At 57.0% G+C, this 17,134-nt stretch overlaps 1 protein-coding gene across 3 annotated transcripts in view; it reads left to right on the forward strand.

Moving 5' to 3' along the window:
* Window positions 1-17,134, forward strand: part of TLN1 (talin 1) — a 34,954-nt gene that overhangs the window by 12,599 nt on the left and 5,221 nt on the right. For all 3 annotated transcript variants that reach the window (XR_009867616.1, XM_062207994.1, XM_062207996.1), the window contains exons 16-48: window positions 161-369; window positions 516-614; window positions 1,589-1,756; window positions 1,943-2,237; window positions 3,028-3,194; window positions 3,934-4,062; window positions 4,219-4,335; window positions 4,421-4,534; window positions 4,714-4,848; window positions 5,004-5,132; window positions 5,255-5,357; window positions 5,480-5,688; window positions 6,037-6,156; window positions 6,369-6,566; window positions 6,757-6,896; window positions 7,070-7,163; window positions 7,263-7,352; window positions 7,446-7,568; window positions 8,521-8,664; window positions 9,033-9,194; window positions 9,372-9,512; window positions 9,621-9,802; window positions 10,361-10,493; window positions 10,693-10,794; window positions 10,875-11,045; window positions 11,164-11,313; window positions 11,413-11,514; window positions 11,609-11,728; window positions 12,475-12,621; window positions 12,761-12,927; window positions 13,099-13,282; window positions 13,372-13,497; window positions 13,591-13,707. Coding sequence is in view for 2 of the 3 variants with exons in the window: in XM_062207994.1 (XP_062063978.1) it covers window positions 161-369; window positions 516-614; window positions 1,589-1,756; window positions 1,943-2,237; window positions 3,028-3,194; window positions 3,934-4,062; window positions 4,219-4,335; window positions 4,421-4,534; window positions 4,714-4,848; window positions 5,004-5,132; window positions 5,255-5,357; window positions 5,480-5,688; window positions 6,037-6,156; window positions 6,369-6,566; window positions 6,757-6,896; window positions 7,070-7,163; window positions 7,263-7,352; window positions 7,446-7,568; window positions 8,521-8,664; window positions 9,033-9,194; window positions 9,372-9,512; window positions 9,621-9,802; window positions 10,361-10,493; window positions 10,693-10,794; window positions 10,875-11,045; window positions 11,164-11,313; window positions 11,413-11,514; window positions 11,609-11,728; window positions 12,475-12,621; window positions 12,761-12,927; window positions 13,099-13,282; window positions 13,372-13,497; window positions 13,591-13,707 (4,787 nt within the window). In the remaining variant the exon portion in view is untranslated. The remainder of the gene's footprint in view (window positions 1-160; window positions 370-515; window positions 615-1,588; window positions 1,757-1,942; window positions 2,238-3,027; window positions 3,195-3,933; window positions 4,063-4,218; window positions 4,336-4,420; window positions 4,535-4,713; window positions 4,849-5,003; window positions 5,133-5,254; window positions 5,358-5,479; window positions 5,689-6,036; window positions 6,157-6,368; window positions 6,567-6,756; window positions 6,897-7,069; window positions 7,164-7,262; window positions 7,353-7,445; window positions 7,569-8,520; window positions 8,665-9,032; window positions 9,195-9,371; window positions 9,513-9,620; window positions 9,803-10,360; window positions 10,494-10,692; window positions 10,795-10,874; window positions 11,046-11,163; window positions 11,314-11,412; window positions 11,515-11,608; window positions 11,729-12,474; window positions 12,622-12,760; window positions 12,928-13,098; window positions 13,283-13,371; window positions 13,498-13,590; window positions 13,708-17,134) is intronic.

A 17,134-nucleotide genomic window follows, 5' to 3' on the forward strand; every position in this document is an offset into this window, starting at 1 on the left:
ATCAGTATGTGACTGTACCTTGACTCACTGTGGAAGAGATGTGTGTGTGTGCATCTCTTCCAGGATGCTCGTAACTAACTGGGTATGACGGTGCTCCTTCCCTAGCCCAGCGCCTGATGTGTCCTATCTCTCATGCTCCTCTTCCTCCTTGTCCCCTTAGGGGACCCTGCAGAGACAGACTATACCGCAGTGGGCTGTGCTGTCACGACCATCTCCTCCAACCTAACGGAGATGTCCCGGGGTGTGAAGTTGCTGGCTGCCTTGCTGGAGGATGAAGGCGGCAGCGGCCGGCCCCTGCTGCAGGCAGCAAAGGGTCTTGCGGGAGCAGTGTCTGAACTGCTGCGCAGTGCCCAGCCTGCCAGTGCTGAGGTCAGGAGCCAGGAGGTTGGGGCTGGGGCGGACAGAGGGTGTGAGCCCAGGTTGCAGGATGGAAGGGTGGGTCCCTTGGGCCTGGGAGACCCATGGGTATGTGGGCAGGGATTAGGCAGCTTCTGACTGGTGTTCACTCTCCACAGCCCCGTCAGAACCTGCTGCAAGCAGCTGGGAACGTGGGCCAGGCCAGTGGGGAGCTGTTGCAGCAAATTGGGGAAAGTGATACTGACCCCCACTTCCAGGTTGGTGACTTACCCAACTCCCAGCACCCTAGCTTTTCTAGGAAGTAACCTCTGATGCTAAATCCAGCTCCTGGTCCCTGCTTCTGTGAATTGACCGCTCCACACCAACCTGAACCTCTGATTCCAGAGAACAATACTGGGAACTTCCAGTCCCTTTTTGGCATGAGAATTCAGGACCTCCAGTATTAGCATCCTCCTGGCCCTCCCCAGTGACACTGCCTAGCCTTGTCGTCCCCACACACAGCCCTTGCCCCACCTGCGGATCTCTTGAACTGCCCTCCACGCCACCCTGAGGACACTGTTCCTCTAGCTCTCCCCTTCCCCACCCCATACCAATTTTCCCAGCTGACTTGTCATCCTGGATTTCCTATGCAGATATGTGCACCCAGAGGGGCTGGGGTTCGATCTCCCCCCGATTCCCCTACGGTAACGGCCTCTGGCCTGGGCCTTCCCAGCTTTTTCTTCTCTGAGCCGCATACACTCGCTTCTGTACCTCTCCCCAAGCCTCCTGGGGAGCAGAACATGATGGGAGATGGGGAGGCCTGGCACAGGCAGTTTGGGAAATGGGATCAGGTGGGATAGCACAGGGACTTGTTCCGAAGACTCCCAGATGACTGCTTCCAAACCAAGATGGAGAAGAAGTGGAGGGAAGAGTCCGGGGGTGGGGGGAACTCCAGGAGGTACCTCCTCTTCCCATCCCGTTGGAACAGCACTTCCTCTCCCTCCCCATCACCATCCGAGTGTATCCGCCTCATGCATTGCTCCCTATGGTGTAGGCTCTGGTTCTCAGTGTGGGTTTGTTCCTTGGTGGGGGTTCTGTCCTGCTGGGTGCTCAAGGCAGGGGCTCGGGGTAGGTCGTAGTTGCTTCTGCGTGTGCTGTCCTCTGATTGGACTCAGTGGGAATAATGAAGCAGCTTTTGCGACTGAGAAGCGTCCGTGGATCCCAGGCCACACTAACTGCTGTTTGCTCACAGGACACACTGATGCAGCTGGCTAAGGCGGTGGCAAGTGCCGCGGCCGCCCTGGTCCTCAAGGCCAAGAGCGTGGCTCAGCGGACAGAGGACTCGGCACTTCAGACCCAAGTTATTGCTGCAGCAACACAGTGTGCCCTGTCTACCTCCCAACTGGTGGCCTGCACCAAGGTGGGTTCTGAGAGCTGCCCTCGGCTGTGGCGGCGGATGTCAGCGCCACACACATGAAAGCTTCTCATTGTATCTCATCGGCGCCTGAGACCCCATTACCCGTTCTGGTGGCCGTCACAAACACCACAAACTTCCCACTTCATGCCTCCTTGCCTTTGCCTACATCCCGACACTGTTTGCCCACAGGTGGTGGCCCCTACGATCAGCTCACCGGTCTGCCAAGAACAGCTGGTAGAGGCAGGACGGCTGGTGGCCAAAGCCGTGGAGGGCTGTGTGTCTGCCTCCCAGGCAGCCACAGAGGATGGGCAGCTCTTGCGAGGGGTGGGAGCAGCAGCCACGGCTGTCACCCAGGCCCTGAACGAGCTGCTGCAGCACGTGAAGGCCCATGCAACAGGGGCTGGGCCTGCTGGCCGTTACGACCAGGCCACGGACACCATCTTGACTGTCACTGAGAACATCTTCAGCTCCATGGGTGATGCTGGTAAGGACACCCACCTACAGGAAGACAAAAAAATCCCAGGGAAGTTCCCAAACCCATTATTTATTTGAGAGGTAGAGTTACAGAGAGGTCTTCCATCTGCTGGTTCACTCCCAAAATGGCCACAATACCTGGAGCTGGACCGAGCTGAAACTGGGAGCCAGGAACTTTTTCTGGGTCTCCCACGTGGGTCCAGGGGTCCAAGCCTTTGGACCATCTTCCACTGCTTTCCCAAGCCATAAGCGTAGAACTGGATCAGAAGAGGAGCAGCCAGGACACGGACCCACACCCATATGGGATGCTGGCATCACAGGCGGAGGCTTAACCTACTACGCCATAGTGCCAGCCCCTGTCCAGTTTCTGACCCCTCCACTCCCGACTGTAAAGCGGAAATGAAAGCCTGCTCTGCCGACCCTGGAGCATTTAGAAAGGGTACCAAAGGCTGCACAGAATATGTACGGAAAATGGCATGAGAAGAGATCACTTTCCCCTCTGTGTTCCACGCCTCCAGACACCTTCACAAAAAGTGTCTGATCTTCCCAGAACTGTTTGCTGGCAGTCCCTGATGGAGATTGTCCTTCCTATAAAAACCTGCTGGGAAATCTGTTTTTCTCTAAGACCCTAGACCTAGAAAAACCCAAAGGAATTGCTCAAGGATGCCTGTCAGTTCCCACTGTCCCTAGCAGCCTCCATCTACCGTGTCTGTACACTTTTCCTTGCCCTTGTCCCCAGCTGTGGTACCCCGTCAGTCAGTGTCTCCGGCTTCCTCACCTCACTGTGCTTGTTTGCTCAGGGGAGATGGTACGACAAGCCCGCATCCTGGCCCAAGCCACCTCCGACCTGGTGAATGCCATCAAGGCCGATGCCGAGGGGGAGAGCGACCTGGAGAACTCCCGCAAGCTCTTAAGTGCCGCCAAGATCCTGGCTGATGCCACAGCCAAGATGGTGGAGGCTGCCAAGGTACAGAGTTTCTGCAGACCCGTAGCCTGGCCCTGAGGGGAACAGGAGAGGTCCAGATGGTCTCCTTCATGTGCCGGACGACCCTAGGAACGCAGACATCACAAGAGGACAGGTGTAGGTGCACTTAGGAAGGAAATCAGCTGTGCAGGCTCCCAAGCAGTGGGACCCCCGGGCACTTGTGGACCGAGGCAGGCATCCATACCCTTTTTCATTCAGTTCAAGGTTGGCTATCCCACTCCCCTGCTTTACCACCAGTACATCCCCTCCCCCCCCCCGGGGGGGGGATTCCTCTCCTTCCTGTTTCTCCCGTGAATGCACACAGACGCTCAGGGCGGGGCTGCCCACTGCTAGCAGTGCACTGAGACAGCAGGGTACAGAGGCCTGGCAGAAAGCCCCCAGACGCCCTGGGTGCTTCGGTGTGCAGGAGTGAGCAGGCCCTGCCCTGGGCAGGAGCCCTGCTTCCCCAGCATGTGGTGTTCTGTGGGGAGTGCGAGAAGAAACAAGGTCCCTTCCCCAAGGAGGGGCAGAAGAAACAGTGCCCCCTGGATAAGGGCCCTCAGCTCCGGAGGGAGTCCCAGGACCCTGCGCGCCGGGGCAGTGCTCTCCGCCGTCACTTGCCTGCAGCTGGGCTGCTTAGAAGTGACCTCAGGGAAACGAGTGAATTTTCCAGAGGTGTCAGAGAGGAACTTCTTTGGGATCCTCGGGGAACATGGGGAATGACTCCTTCCACTCTTCTCAGGGAGCTGCTGCCCACCCAGACAGTGAGGAGCAGCAGCAGCGGCTGAGGGAGGCAGCCGAGGGGCTCCGCATGGCCACCAACGCAGCGGCCCAGAACGCCATCAAGAAGAAGCTGGTGCAGCGCCTGGAGGTGGGGCTGGGAAGAAGCAAGAATGGGAAAGAGCCATGGGAGGGCCGGGCCGGGCAGGAAGAGTCGGTATTTTCTTGGGCGATAGCATGGGTAGGCCAGGCCAGGGACTGGACATGAGAATGCCCGGTGCTTGTCCTGACCGCTCTGTCCTCACAGCATGCAGCCAAGCAGGCTGCAGCCTCAGCTACCCAGACTATCGCCGCAGCCCAACACGCAGCCTCCGCCCCCAAGGCCTCTGCCGGCCCCCAGCCCCTGCTGGTGCAGAGCTGCAAGGTGAGGCTGCAGGAAGCTTGTGGGGTGGGCAGAGGGGCTGTCCCCGGTCTGTGGCAGGTGGCACTCATGACATTTGTACCCGCAGGCTGTGGCAGAGCAGATTCCGCTGCTGGTGCAGGGCGTCCGAGGGAGCCAAGCTCAGCCCGACAGCCCCAGTGCTCAGCTAGCCCTCATTGCTGCCAGCCAGAGCTTCCTACAGGCAAGGCGCCCCCTCCCACCCTTCTAGGACTCCTACCTCTCCCATGATGTGAACCCAGGCCAGTAGCCTCTTTCCCAGTGTCGAGCCCAAGAGCTCACCGTGCCCTGATCATCATCAGCCCCGCACTCAAGCCCCGAGCGAGGGCGGCGCACTTCATCTGCCTGCCTCTTCCCCAACAGCCAGGTGGGAAGATGGTGGCAGCTGCGAAGGCCTCAGTGCCGACCATTCAGGACCAGGCCTCGGCCATGCAGCTGAGTCAGTGTGCTAAGAACCTGGGCACCGCGCTGGCTGAACTCCGTACTGCTGCCCAGAAGGTACGGAGCTGGCCCTGGCTGTGGAACGTGAGGGTGGAGTCCGGCTGAAGGGGACTCTGTGCCCAGTGACCTCAGGCAGGCATAATTGTGTAACCTGGGGATCAGCAAGCATAGCAGTACCTCCTTCACCCACAGCCCCCTTCTTTTCGTCACAGGCTCAGGAAGCGTGTGGGCCTCTGGAGATGGACTCTGCACTGAGCGTGGTCCAGAATCTAGAGAAAGACCTGCAGGAAGTGAAGGCAGCGGCTCGGGACGGGAAGCTTAAGCCCTTACCTGGGGAGACAGTAAGTGTTCTGAAGCTCTCATGCTCAGAGCTACGTTCCAGAGCTGCCCAAACCTCCCTCCGTGCCAGCTGAGTCCAAGCCCTTCCTCTTAACCCTGAGCCTGACTCTTCTCCTTCACCTAGATGGAGAAGTGTGCCCAGGACCTGGGCACCAGCACTAAGGCAGTGAGCTCCGCCATTGCCCAGCTGCTGGGAGAGGTCGCCCAGGGCAATGAGAACTATGCAGGTCCGTGGGCAGAGGGCCAGGGCTGGGGCCTGTGCTGAGGGGGGTGGGGACACGGGCCCTGGCTAGGGGACTGGCAGTGAAGGCACCTTTCCCCTTCCCCTCCGTTCTCCTTGTCTTCCCAGGTATTGCTGCGCGAGATGTGGCAGGTGGGCTGCGGTCCCTGGCCCAGGCCGCTAGGGGCGTAGCTGCCCTGACAACAGATCCTGCGGTACAGGCCATTGTGCTGGACACAGCCAGCGATGTACTGGACAAGGCCAGCAGCCTCCTTGAGGAGGCAAAGAAGGCAGCTGGCCACCCAGGGGACCCCGAGAGCCAGCAGCGGCTTGCCCAGGTCAGGTATTGGGCAGGGGCCACTCCCCTTCTCCCCTAGGGCTCTTTGTAAGACCGCCCTGATCTGGGCCTCATCTGCTCGCAACAGTGCCTCTCTAGGTTCCACCCTTTCCCCTCTCCGTCTCGGTAGGGGTCTCAGCTGAACTGAGGCACGAGCCCAGCTGAGCCTGGGTCTGAGGGCGTTTGATCACCATCACTTGATCCTGACCTCAGCCTCGTCAGCTGTGACAGCCCGTCCCTCTTCCCCTTCCAGACGCCGTGGAGCTAGTTCCTTCCTGTGTCACACGGGGGCAGGAGGCTCTCCCAAATTGTTTTCATTTTGGAAACCCTGTGTCCTTTTCTATCCCAGGTGGCTAAAGCCGTGACCCAGGCGCTGAACCGCTGTGTCAGCTGCCTGCCTGGCCAGCGAGATGTGGATAATGCCCTGAGAGCAGTTGGGGACGCCAGCAAACGCCTTCTGAGTGACTCGGTAGGAGCACCTGGGGAGGGGCTGGGGGCACTCAGGAGTTACAGAGCGCCGAGCCCCTCCTTTCTTCCTCTGTGCTTCTCTGCAGACCCTGACTCCCAGATTTGCCTCCTTTCTTTACCCCTGGGTTAGTTGCCCCCCGGCCTGGACCCCTTCCCAGCTCTCCCTCACGTCTTCCACCATTCTTCCCACTGACTTCCTCTGTAACCCTGCAGCTTCCTCCCAGCACTGGGACATTTCAAGAAGCTCAGAGCCGGTTGAATGAAGCCGCCGCTGGGCTGAATCAGGCAGCCACAGAACTGGTGCAGGCCTCCCGGGGGACTCCTCAGGACCTGGCTCGAGCCTCAGGCCGATTTGGACAGGACTTCAGCACTTTCCTGGAAGCTGGCGTGGAGATGGCAGGACAGGCTCCGGTACGAAGAGGCAGAGGGTCTGCTTGCGTGGTCCCCACCAAGGCTTGGATAGGTGGCACCTGGGTGGCCAGAGTCCTGACCCGCCCCAGCTCCCTCTCCTCCCCAGTCTCTAGCAGTGATCAAGTGTCTGGGAAAGAAGATTCCTTGTAGAGACAGGTAAGAAAATTGCTGCCCCTCTCACCTTTAATAGAGTCAAGAAGACCGGGCTCAGGTCGTGTCCAACTTGAAGGGCATCTCCATGTCTTCAAGTAAACTACTTCTTGCTGCCAAGGCGCTGTCCACAGATCCTGCTGCCCCCAACCTCAAGAGTCAGCTGGCTGCAGCTGCCAGGTAAGTAGGAGCTCGGAAGCCCAGCCCCAGAATGTGTGAGAGAGACTGGGCAAGAGGCACTTCAGCTCAGGAATGGTCGGAGCCAGAGAAACAGCTAGAGACCCCCTCCATGGCTATAGAACCCAGGATGGATGACCTGCTCACTCCTTCCCTCTACCTCCTGTCCTTCTCAGGGCAGTGACTGACAGTATCAACCAGCTCATCACCATGTGCACCCAGCAGGCGCCCGGCCAGAAAGAGTGTGACAATGCCCTGCGGGAATTGGAGGTAGGCACTGGGCAGGCTCGGCGGGGTGGGTTGAGGAATGGGTTCTGAGTTTGGGGCTGAAGGTGTCGTCCTGGACCTCACGTTGCCTTCCTTATGCAGACTGTCCGGGAGCTCCTGGAGAACCCAGTGCAGCCCATCAATGACATGTCCTACTTTGGCTGCCTGGACAGTGTGATGGAGAACTCCAAGGTGAGCATGGCAGGACGAGGGAGCCAACCAGATGCTGCTCTGTCGCTCTGGGGACATGGCCTGACCCCCCCCCGGATGCCCTTTGTTCCTCAGGTGCTGGGTGAGGCCATGACTGGCATCTCCCAAAATGCCAAGAATGGGAACCTGCCGGAGTTTGGGGAGGCCATCGCGACAGCCTCCAAGGCCCTCTGTGGCTTCACGGAGGCAGCTGCACAGGTTAGATCCCTGAGCTGGGTTCTGGGAATACCCCTGCTTTCTCTCTGCTTTCAGCCTGGCACACGCGTACATTAGTCCCAGAGTGTAGGTTTGCCAAGCCAACCATATGGAAACTGGATTTTCCTCCTTGCAGTGCAGGTGTGAGTTGGTTCTGACCCCTATAGCCCCTGAACTCTGGTTCTCTGTCCAGCCCAGTATACACTAATTAGCATATACACATCCATTTTTTCCACACAATTATTACTTTATTAAAATTACTACTAGTGACAAAATTTCTAGTGACTTGAGTCACCACTTAACTTGGTCTTTTTCTCCATTATTGAGCATGGAACCCCGAGTAGCCCTCCTTTTGCTTTAGTATATGAGTCCTTAAGACCCCCTGACCGGGAGCGCCTGCCCTCCTGCTGCCCCCGTCTCGCACCCCTCCCATCGCCCTGTTGCCGGGGCTCCCTGCACGGTAGGGAGCCCACTTGCCTTGGGTGTCTGAGCTCGCTACAACCTCTCTGAGCATGTTTTGGGTTTTTTCTTTTTGCACTTACTTCTGGGAGAGCCTAAAGAGGAAAAAGCCTAGCTGCTGGGTGGGATTGATGGTGGTCTCCAGTTACACGCATGGGCTTTTGGCAGCCAGCGTTCCCAGCCCTTCCCTCTCTCCAAGTCGCTGAAACCCGGAGGTGCGTCACTGGTTATCAGCTTGCCAGCCCTCATGGCCAACGTAACTTTCACCCCGAGACCCAGCATGCACACAGACATTGAAATACAAGTTTGGTAAAACCCGAGCTGGGTAGTTTTCCCTTTTTTAATCCTCTGAAATGCTGTTTTCAGGTGTAACTGTATACACCTCCACTCACATGGGACTCTGGAAAATAAGCCTGTTCCCCTTGTCCCCACAATCACTAGGCATTTCCCGCCTGTGCTCGATGGTCCTCACCCCCACCCTTTCGTGTCTCCCCAGGCTGCGTATCTGGTCGGTGTCTCTGATCCCAACAGTCAAGCTGGACAGCAAGGCCTGGTGGAGCCCACACAGTTTGCCCGTGCAAACCAGGCAATTCAGATGGCCTGCCAGAGTCTGGGGGAACCTGGCTGTACCCAGGCCCAGGTAACGCAGTGGAACAGCTACCAAAGCAAACCTGGGCGAGGATGGGCCATGCCCTGTCGGGGAGAGGAGGAGGGGCTCATGTGGGGGCAGAGAGGGCAGGCTTCCACACCCAGCTTCTCCTGGGTCGCTTCCTCTCCCACCGTGTTTCTCATTTAGAGGTCCCTAAGCTGCCTCTCCACTTGCCATGTTTCTCCAGGAGTGTATGTGTCTGTCATCTCCCCTGTGCCCAGTTCATCTTTGGGTATCTTTAGCTCCCAAATCGTGACTGTTCTCCCTGTTGAGACTCCCACCCTACCTCCAGTGAGGCTTTTCCCTGGGGACGTGCACTTTGTCCCTTTCACAGCCCTTCCACGGCTCTGTCTCCTCAGGTGCTCTCTGCAGCCACCATTGTGGCCAAACACACCTCGGCACTGTGCAACAGCTGCCGCCTGGCTTCGGCCCGGACCGCCAACCCTACCGCCAAGCGCCAGTTTGTGCAGTCAGCTAAGGAAGTGGCCAACAGCACAGCCAATCTTGTCAAGACCATCAAGGTTCCTGGCCCCTCCCTGAGCTGTCCCGTCATTCTCTGAGGCCTTCTGCCTGAGCCCAGCCCCTTTCCTATGCAGACTGACCCTCACCAGCCTCTCCCTAGATTCATGGAGCCCCGGGAGGGAGACCTGGGCTTCTTCCCCTGTGTCTGCAGGCTGAGTCCTCTCTGCCACTTCCAGGCTCTGGACGGGGCCTTCACAGAAGAGAACCGTGCCCAGTGCCGAGCAGCAACAGCGCCTCTACTGGAGGCCGTGGACAATCTCAGTGCCTTTGCGTCCAATCCTGAGTTCTCCAGCGTCCCTGCCCAGATCAGCCCTGAGGTGAGCGCTGTGTGTGAAGGGAGAGCAGTGGAGGGGCCTTAGCTCTTCTCCTCCTGGGGGTCAAGGGGGGGACCTCCAGACTTACCTCCTTGCCTCTCCTCTCCCCAGGGTCGGGCTGCCATGGAGCCCATTGTGATCTCTGCCAAGACAATGTTGGAGAGTGCTGGGGGCCTAATCCAGACAGCCCGGGCCCTAGCAGTCAATCCCCGGGACCCCCCTCGCTGGTCGGTGCTGGCTGGCCACTCCCGCACTGTCTCCGACTCAATCAAGAAGCTTATCACCAGCATGAGGTACTGAGGGTGGGAAAGCAGTGTGGCTGGGGACATCCACCATAGCAGGTTGGAGGGGTGGACACCCAGGTGCGATCAGACAGGATAGAGACACCTGTTATTCAAGATCTGAGGGAGGGTTCCAGTGTTGTGGTGTAGCAGGTTAAGCCGGCATCCCATAGCAATGCTGGCATCCATTAGCAGAGTGCTGGTTCGAGTCCCAGCTGCTCCACTTCTGATCCAGCTCCCTGCTAATGTACCTAGGAAGGCAGCAGAAGATGGCCCCAGTACTTGGGCCCTTGCCACCCTTCTGGTAGACCTGGTTAGAGTTCCAGGCTCCTGGCTTTGGCCTGGCCCTGGCCAGCCTTGGCTATTGTGGATATCTGGGGCATGAACCAGTAGGTGGAAGATCTCTGTGTCTCTCTCTCTTTCTCTCCCCCCACCCCATCTCTGTTGCTGTGCCTTTCAAATAAATCTTTAAAAAAAAAAAAAAAAAAGATTTGGGGAGACAGAGAAGTGAGGCCAGCCTTGTTTTAATGGGGGATGTTCCTAGTGTTGGAGCCTGTGATGTATCTGCAGGGACAAGGCCCCAGGGCAGCTGGAGTGTGAGGCAGCCATTGCGGCTCTGAACAGTTGTCTGCGGGACCTAGACCAGGCTTCTCTCGCTGCAGTCAGCCAGCAGCTTGCACCCCGGGAGGGAATCTCTCAAGAGGTGAGGGGGAGAGGCTCTGTCTGGCACGAGAGGTGCCAGACTCATGAGGGTTGGGGCAGTGGGCTTCACAGTGGGGACTGGAACGTGCCGGCCGGGGTGGGGTGGGGTGGGGAATTCGGTATGCAGGGAGGAGCGGATTCTGTGCACCAGAGGGTCCTGTTGCAGGTCACGCTCAGGACTGATGTCCACTCCTCCCCAGGCCTTGCACACTCAGATGCTCACTGCAGTGCAGGAGATCTCCCATCTCATTGAGCCTCTGGCCAGTGCTGCCCGGGCGGAAGCCTCCCAGCTGGGACACAAGGTACCTGGGGAAACATGGGAGACTCCCAGGGGATAGAGTCAGAGCAACAGTGTCTGACCCCTTCTACCCTCCTGCTTCAGGTATCCCAGATGGCACAGTATTTTGAGCCACTCACCTTGGCTGCAGTGGGTGCTGCCTCCAAGACCTTGAGCCACCCTCAGCAGATGGCACTCCTGGACCAAACCAAAACGCTAGCAGAGTCAGCCCTGCAGTTGCTGTACACGGCCAAGGAGGCTGGTGGAAACCCCAAGGTAGTCAGCGGCGGGAGAGAGGGGTTGCGATCAGTAGGAGGCTAAAGCAGCGGCAGCAGCAGCCCCCCTTCCACTTACTCACCCTGTCCCCCCCCCCGCCCCGCCCTGCCCCGCCCAGCAAGCAGCTCACACCCAGGAAGCCCTGGAGGAGGCCGTGCAGATGATGACAGAGGCCGTAGAAGACCTGACCACAACCCTCAACGAGGCAGCCAGTGCTGCCGGGGTCGTTGGCTGCATGGTGGACTCCATCACACAGGCCATCAACCAGGTTAGAGGCTTTGGGTACCTGTGGACACCGAAGCCACCCTGGGCCGGGGCCGTGGGCACAGTGGCAGAGGCTCTGATGGCCTTTCCCTTCCCCTCTCAGCTGGATGAAGGACCAATGGGTGAGCCAGAAGGTTCCTTCGTGGATTACCAGACAACCATGGTGCGGACAGCCAAGGCCATTGCCGTCACCGTTCAGGAGATGGTGAGTTTGGGAGATTATAAGAGGATTGTCTTTGGAGAGCTCTAAACTCCAAACTCAGGACATAACGTCACTGCCCTCCTGCCCTTGTCACCAGGTAACCAAATCAAACACCAGCCCCGAGGAGCTGGGCCCTCTGGCCAACCAGCTGACAAGTGACTACGGCCGTCTGGCCTCCGAGGCTAAGCCTGCAGCTGTGGCTGCTGAGAGTGAAGAGGTAAACATGGAGGCGTTCAGCCTTCCCCTGCCCCTCACAGGAAATCCCCGCCGGCAGGCTTGCTCCCAGCACGGCAGGCCCCGGGCTGTCTCACCCGCACCCCTCTAGTCTTTCACAGAAAGGGAATATATCCTCAGGGCCACTCCAGTAAGTATGAGCAGGGCTGGGGGTGGGGGGGTGGGGATAGAGAGTCACAGGCTTCAGCCTGGGGCAAACAGAGCCAACTCAGGATCTGGAAACTTCCCGGCTCTGCCTCGCTTGCCTCTGCTGACCCTCATCTGGGCCTATGACTGCTTCACGGTGCTACAAGTCTCTGTTCCCTTCTTGGTTCTTCCATGTTGGAGCCCTTGAAGCTTCCTCCTTCCCTAAGCTCCTGGCTTTCGAAGAAAGCAAGTAATTGGATCATAGCAAGACACACATAATCCCCAGCCCCAGAACCCTCCACAGCTCTGTACAGGGCCAGATTGTAACCCACAGCCCTCTGATTCAGATACCCTCCTTCCCACTCTGCCCAGCACAGCCTTGCCGGCTGGTGCCTACGTGCTGTTATTTTCTGTGTGTAAGAGGTGACCTCTTGCCTAAAGGATATGAAACCAGGAAAGCCTACGTACTGGGAGCCTTCTCTCCCAGCTCTGTCAGTCTGTGGAGCAGGTGTTTTCCTGAATCCGTAGTGCCTTCTCCCAGCCCAGTGGCAGCGCCCTGAGGGCCCCCTGTAAAACCCAGATCTCTTTTCCCACTGCTTGCAGATAGGGGCCCACATCAAGCATCGGGTACAGGAGCTGGGCCACGGCTGTGCTGCTCTGGTCACCAAGGCAGGCGCCTTGCAATGCAGCCCCAGTGACGCCTACACCAAGAAGGAGCTCATCGAGTGTGCCCGGAGAGTCTCTGAGAAGGTGACAGCTCATCCGTGGGCACTGCCACTGGCTCCCCGGCCCTGCTGCCTCCCCAGACCTCTCTCCCGTCTCCTCGCTTCTCGCAGGTAGGGGTGACCTTTCCCTTCCCTGTGGCTCCATGTGACATTTCCTACCCCAGGTCTCCCACGTCCTCGCTGCGCTCCAGGCTGGGAACCGTGGCACCCAGGCGTGCATCACAGCAGCCAGTGCTGTGTCTGGCATCATTGCGGACCTTGACACCACCATCATGTTTGCCACGGCCGGCACACTCAATCGTGAGGGCGCCGAAACGTTCGCTGACCACCGGTGAGAAGAGAACCTGGCCTGGGGGAGGGAGTCAAGCAGGTGAGGGTGTGGGGCCAGAGCAGGCGGCGTAGCAGTAGTTGATTGAGAGAAAACCCGGAACGGACACCTCGGACAGGCTGGAGCGGGGAGGGAAGATGGGAGGAGAGCTGACCAGGCCGGGCCCTTCCTCAGGGAGGGCATCCTGAAGACTGCCAAGGTGCTGGTGGAGGACACCAAGGTCCTGGTGCAGAATGCTGCCGGGAGCCAGGAGAAGTTGGCACAGGCTGCCCAGTCCTCCGTGGCCACCATCACCCGCCTCGCAGACGTGGTCAAGCTGGGTGCAGCCAGTCTGGGAGCCGAGGACCCTGAGACCCAGGTATCCACCTGCCACTTCTCACTCTAGTCAGAGCCACTTCCTGCTCCCCTTCTTCCTCCCGCAGACCAGAGCCCCTCTCTCCCATACAGGTGGTGTTGATCAATGCAGTCAAAGATGTGGCCAAGGCCTTGGGCGACCTCATCAGTGCAACAAAGGCCGCAGCTGGCAAAGTCGGGGATGACCCTGCTGTGTGGCAGCTCAAGAACTCTGCCAAGGTTGGAGGGAACGAGAGCAGCAACAGGAGAGGGCTGGGCTAACGCGCTTCCTCCTGGCCCCTAAAATGACCCCCATTCCTCTGATGCCCACAGGTGATGGTGACCAATGTGACATCATTGCTCAAGACAGTGAAAGCTGTAGAAGATGAGGCCACCAAAGGCACACGTGCCCTGGAGGCCACCACGGAGCACATACGGCAGGAACTGGCGGTGAGCAGGAGTCTGGGGCACCGAGGACTAGCAGCTGAGAGGACTGTGATAGACGGTGACCCTGTAATGGACATACACTCGAGAAACATGAACAGTCACGCATTCTTCTCTTTCGCTGCCAACCTCTTTTTTTTTTTTTTTTTTTTTTTTTACATTTATTTATTGATTTATTTGAGAGGCTGAGTTAGAGAGAGAGAGATCTTCCATCCACTGGTTTAGTCCCCAAATGGCTGCAATGGCCAGAGCTGGGCCAATCCAAAACCAGGAGCCAGGAGCTTCTTCCTGGTCTCCCATGTGGGTGCAGGGGCCCAAGCACTTGGGCCATCTTCTACTGCTTTCCCAGGCCATGGCAGAGAGCTGGACTGGAAGTGGAGCAGCTGGGACTCGCGCTGGCACCATATGGGATGCCTACTCTGCCACAGCGCCGGCCCATTGCCAGCTTCCCTTCCTCGCCCTTTTACTCCTTAGGATTGGGCAGCTCCTTTCCTTCTCCACTGTCGTCCCGTTTTCTTCAGTACCGGTGACCTCTCAGTTGCCACATTCAGTGGCCTCTTCTTGACCCTCAGCCTAGTAGATGTTGAGGCCTTTCCAGAATTGTGTGACTCGAGCTGCTTTCTCTGTTCTCTGTTGGCGAGTTTATCCACTTCATTGTGGTTCTCTAAGGTATTAACTTCAGTTCTGAGTGGAGTTATTTTCAGCTGCCTTTGACATCACCGCCTTGATGCGGTGCCTCCACACCGGCTCTAGCCGATGCCCACTTCCTGTGAATGGTGCCCACAGCCTCCTGGTCCTGGAGGCGCCACCTCGGTCGTCTTGACGTCACACCCTCATTCACCACAGCCAGGCCGCTGCTGGGTCCTCTAGCTCCCCTTCTCCACTCCTGTTACCCTCTGCCCTGGCTCCTGCCCTCTGGCTGCTCTGCCAGTTTCCTGTTTGGTCTCTGCCAGTCTGCACCACTCTGCTGTCTCCTGCTTGTCTGATTTCTAAATTTATGACATCTACCTGGCCATGTCCAGGGTGGACATCAGCCTTCTGCAGCCTGGGCCTGCCTTAGTCTTCCCATCTCAGGAAATGACACCTTTCTTTTTTTTTTTTTTTTATTTTTGACAGGCAGAGTGGACAGTAGAGGGAGACAGAGAGAAAGGTCTTCCTTTTTGCCGTTGGTTCACCCTCCAATGACCGCCGCGGTAGGCGCGCTGCGGCCGGCGCACCGCACTGTTCCGATGGCAGGAGCCAGGTGCTTCTCCTGGTCTCCCATGGGGTGCAGGGCCCAAACACTTGGGCCATCCTCCACTGCACTCCCTGGCCACAGCAGAGAGCTGGCCTGGAAGGGGGGCAACCGGGACAGGATCGGTGACCCGACCGGGACTAGAACCCGGTGTGCCGGCGCCGCAATGCGGAGGATTAGCCTGTTAAGCCACGGCGCCGGTCTTAAATGACACCTTTCAGTAACTCAGTTCCTAAGTCCAGAAACCCAGCTTTAAATTCTTTCTATTCATTACTATTTTTTAAAATGTATTTGAAAGGCAAAGAGACAGAGATCTTCCATCTGCTGCTTCACTCCCCAAATGCCCACAACAGCCAGGGCTGGGCCAGGCCAAAACCAGGAGCCCAGAATCCATTCTAGGCTCTCAACATGGATAACAGAACTCCAACTCCTTGAGCCATCACCACTGCTTCTCAGGGTCTGCATTAGCCAGGAACTGGAATCAGGAGTCAAAGCCAAGAATCAAACCCAAGTGCTCTGATAAGGAACATAGGCATCTCAATTACACTACCCACCCCACACACCTACCCAATACTTAATAAACATTTATTGATTGAGAAAATACATAAAGGGCCAGCACTGTGGCATAGTGGTAAAGCCACGGTCTGCAGTGCTGGCATCCCATATGGACGCCAGTTCAATCCCAGCTGCCCCACTTCAGATCCAGCTCTCTGCTGTGGCCTGGGAAAGCAGTAGAAGATGGCTCAAAATTAAAAAAAAAAAAAAAAAAAAAGATAAAACATGAAAATATTTCTGTGATTTTAGCATATTATGTAAAATTCCAAATCTGTTGGTCTGATATTCAAGGCCCCAGTGACCTTTTCTCTCCCATTCTTGTATTCTAGAACATTACTTAATACCTTCCCACTTGACATCTTGGTTATTCATGCCCTACCACTTTCTTAAAATACCCTCCTTGTTATCTGTACCTCTCTCTGTTGTTTTTAAGATTTATGTATTGAAAAGTAGAGAGAAGGAGAGACATTCTCCAAATGGCCACAATGGTTGGGTCTGGGTCAGGCCAAAATCAGGCCTTGAACTCCATCCAGGTCTCTCATGTGGATGTCAGGGGCCCAAGTACTTGGGCTGTTCTCTGCTGCTTTCCCAGGCGCATTAGTGCAGGGAGCTGGATTGGAAGCAGAAAAGCCAGGACTCATCTCACAGGAGATGCCAGCATTGCAGGCAGTGGCTTGACCTGCTGCGCCACAACGCTGGCCCCATCTTACCTCTTTTTTTTTTTTTAAGATTTTTTTATATTTATCTGAGAGGTAGAGCTGTAGACAGAGGGGGAGAGACAGAAAGAAAGATCTTCCATCCACTGGTTCACTCCCCAAATGGCTGCAACAGACAGAGGTGGGCCGATCTGAAGCCAGGAGCCAGGAGCTTCTTCTGGGTTTCCCATGAGGGTGCAGGAGCCCAAGGACTTGGTCCATCTTCTTCTGCTTTCCCAGCCCATTAGCAGAGAGCTGGATGGGAAGTGGAACAGCCAGGTCGTGAACTGGCACCAGTATGGGGTGCCGGTTAAGGCGGACGGAGGCTTAGCCCACTACACGACATCACCAGCATCCCCATTGGGACTAGAAAGCTAGCCAAAAACTACTTTAATTTCAAAGAAGCAAACTCTCCCCAATCACTGCAGTCAGAAATGGTGACCAGCAACCTTCTCTTATATTAGCTGTGATGTGTGGCCATCTGCAAGGACTTGGCCTGGTCAAGGGTGCTGGTAGAATGAACACAGGGCCGACGCCGTGGCTTAACAGGCTAATCCTCCGCCTTGCGGCGCCAGCACACAGGGTTCTAGTCCCGGTTGGGGCGCCGGATTCTATCCTATGCCCCTCTTCCAGGCCAGCTCTCTGCTATGGCCCAGGAAGGCAGTGGAGGGTGGCCCAAGTGCTTGGGCCCTGCACCTGCATGGGAGACCAGGAGAAGCACCTGGCTCCTGGCTTTGGGTCAGCACGATGAGCCGGCTGCAGCAGCCATTGGAGGGTGAACCAACGGCAAAAAGGAAGACCTTTCTCTCTGTCTCTCTCTCACTATCCACTCTGCCTGTCAAAAAAAAAAAAAAAAAATGAACACAGGATTAGTGTGGAGTACTGCACTATCTTCCAGTCTCAGTCACTGTACAGTCTTTTTTTTTTTTTTTTTTTTTAAGATTTATTG

Source organism: Lepus europaeus, chromosome 12 (assembly GCF_033115175.1).
Source record: "Lepus europaeus isolate LE1 chromosome 12, mLepTim1.pri, whole genome shotgun sequence".
Classification (NCBI taxonomy): Eukaryota; Metazoa; Chordata; class Mammalia; order Lagomorpha; family Leporidae; genus Lepus; species Lepus europaeus.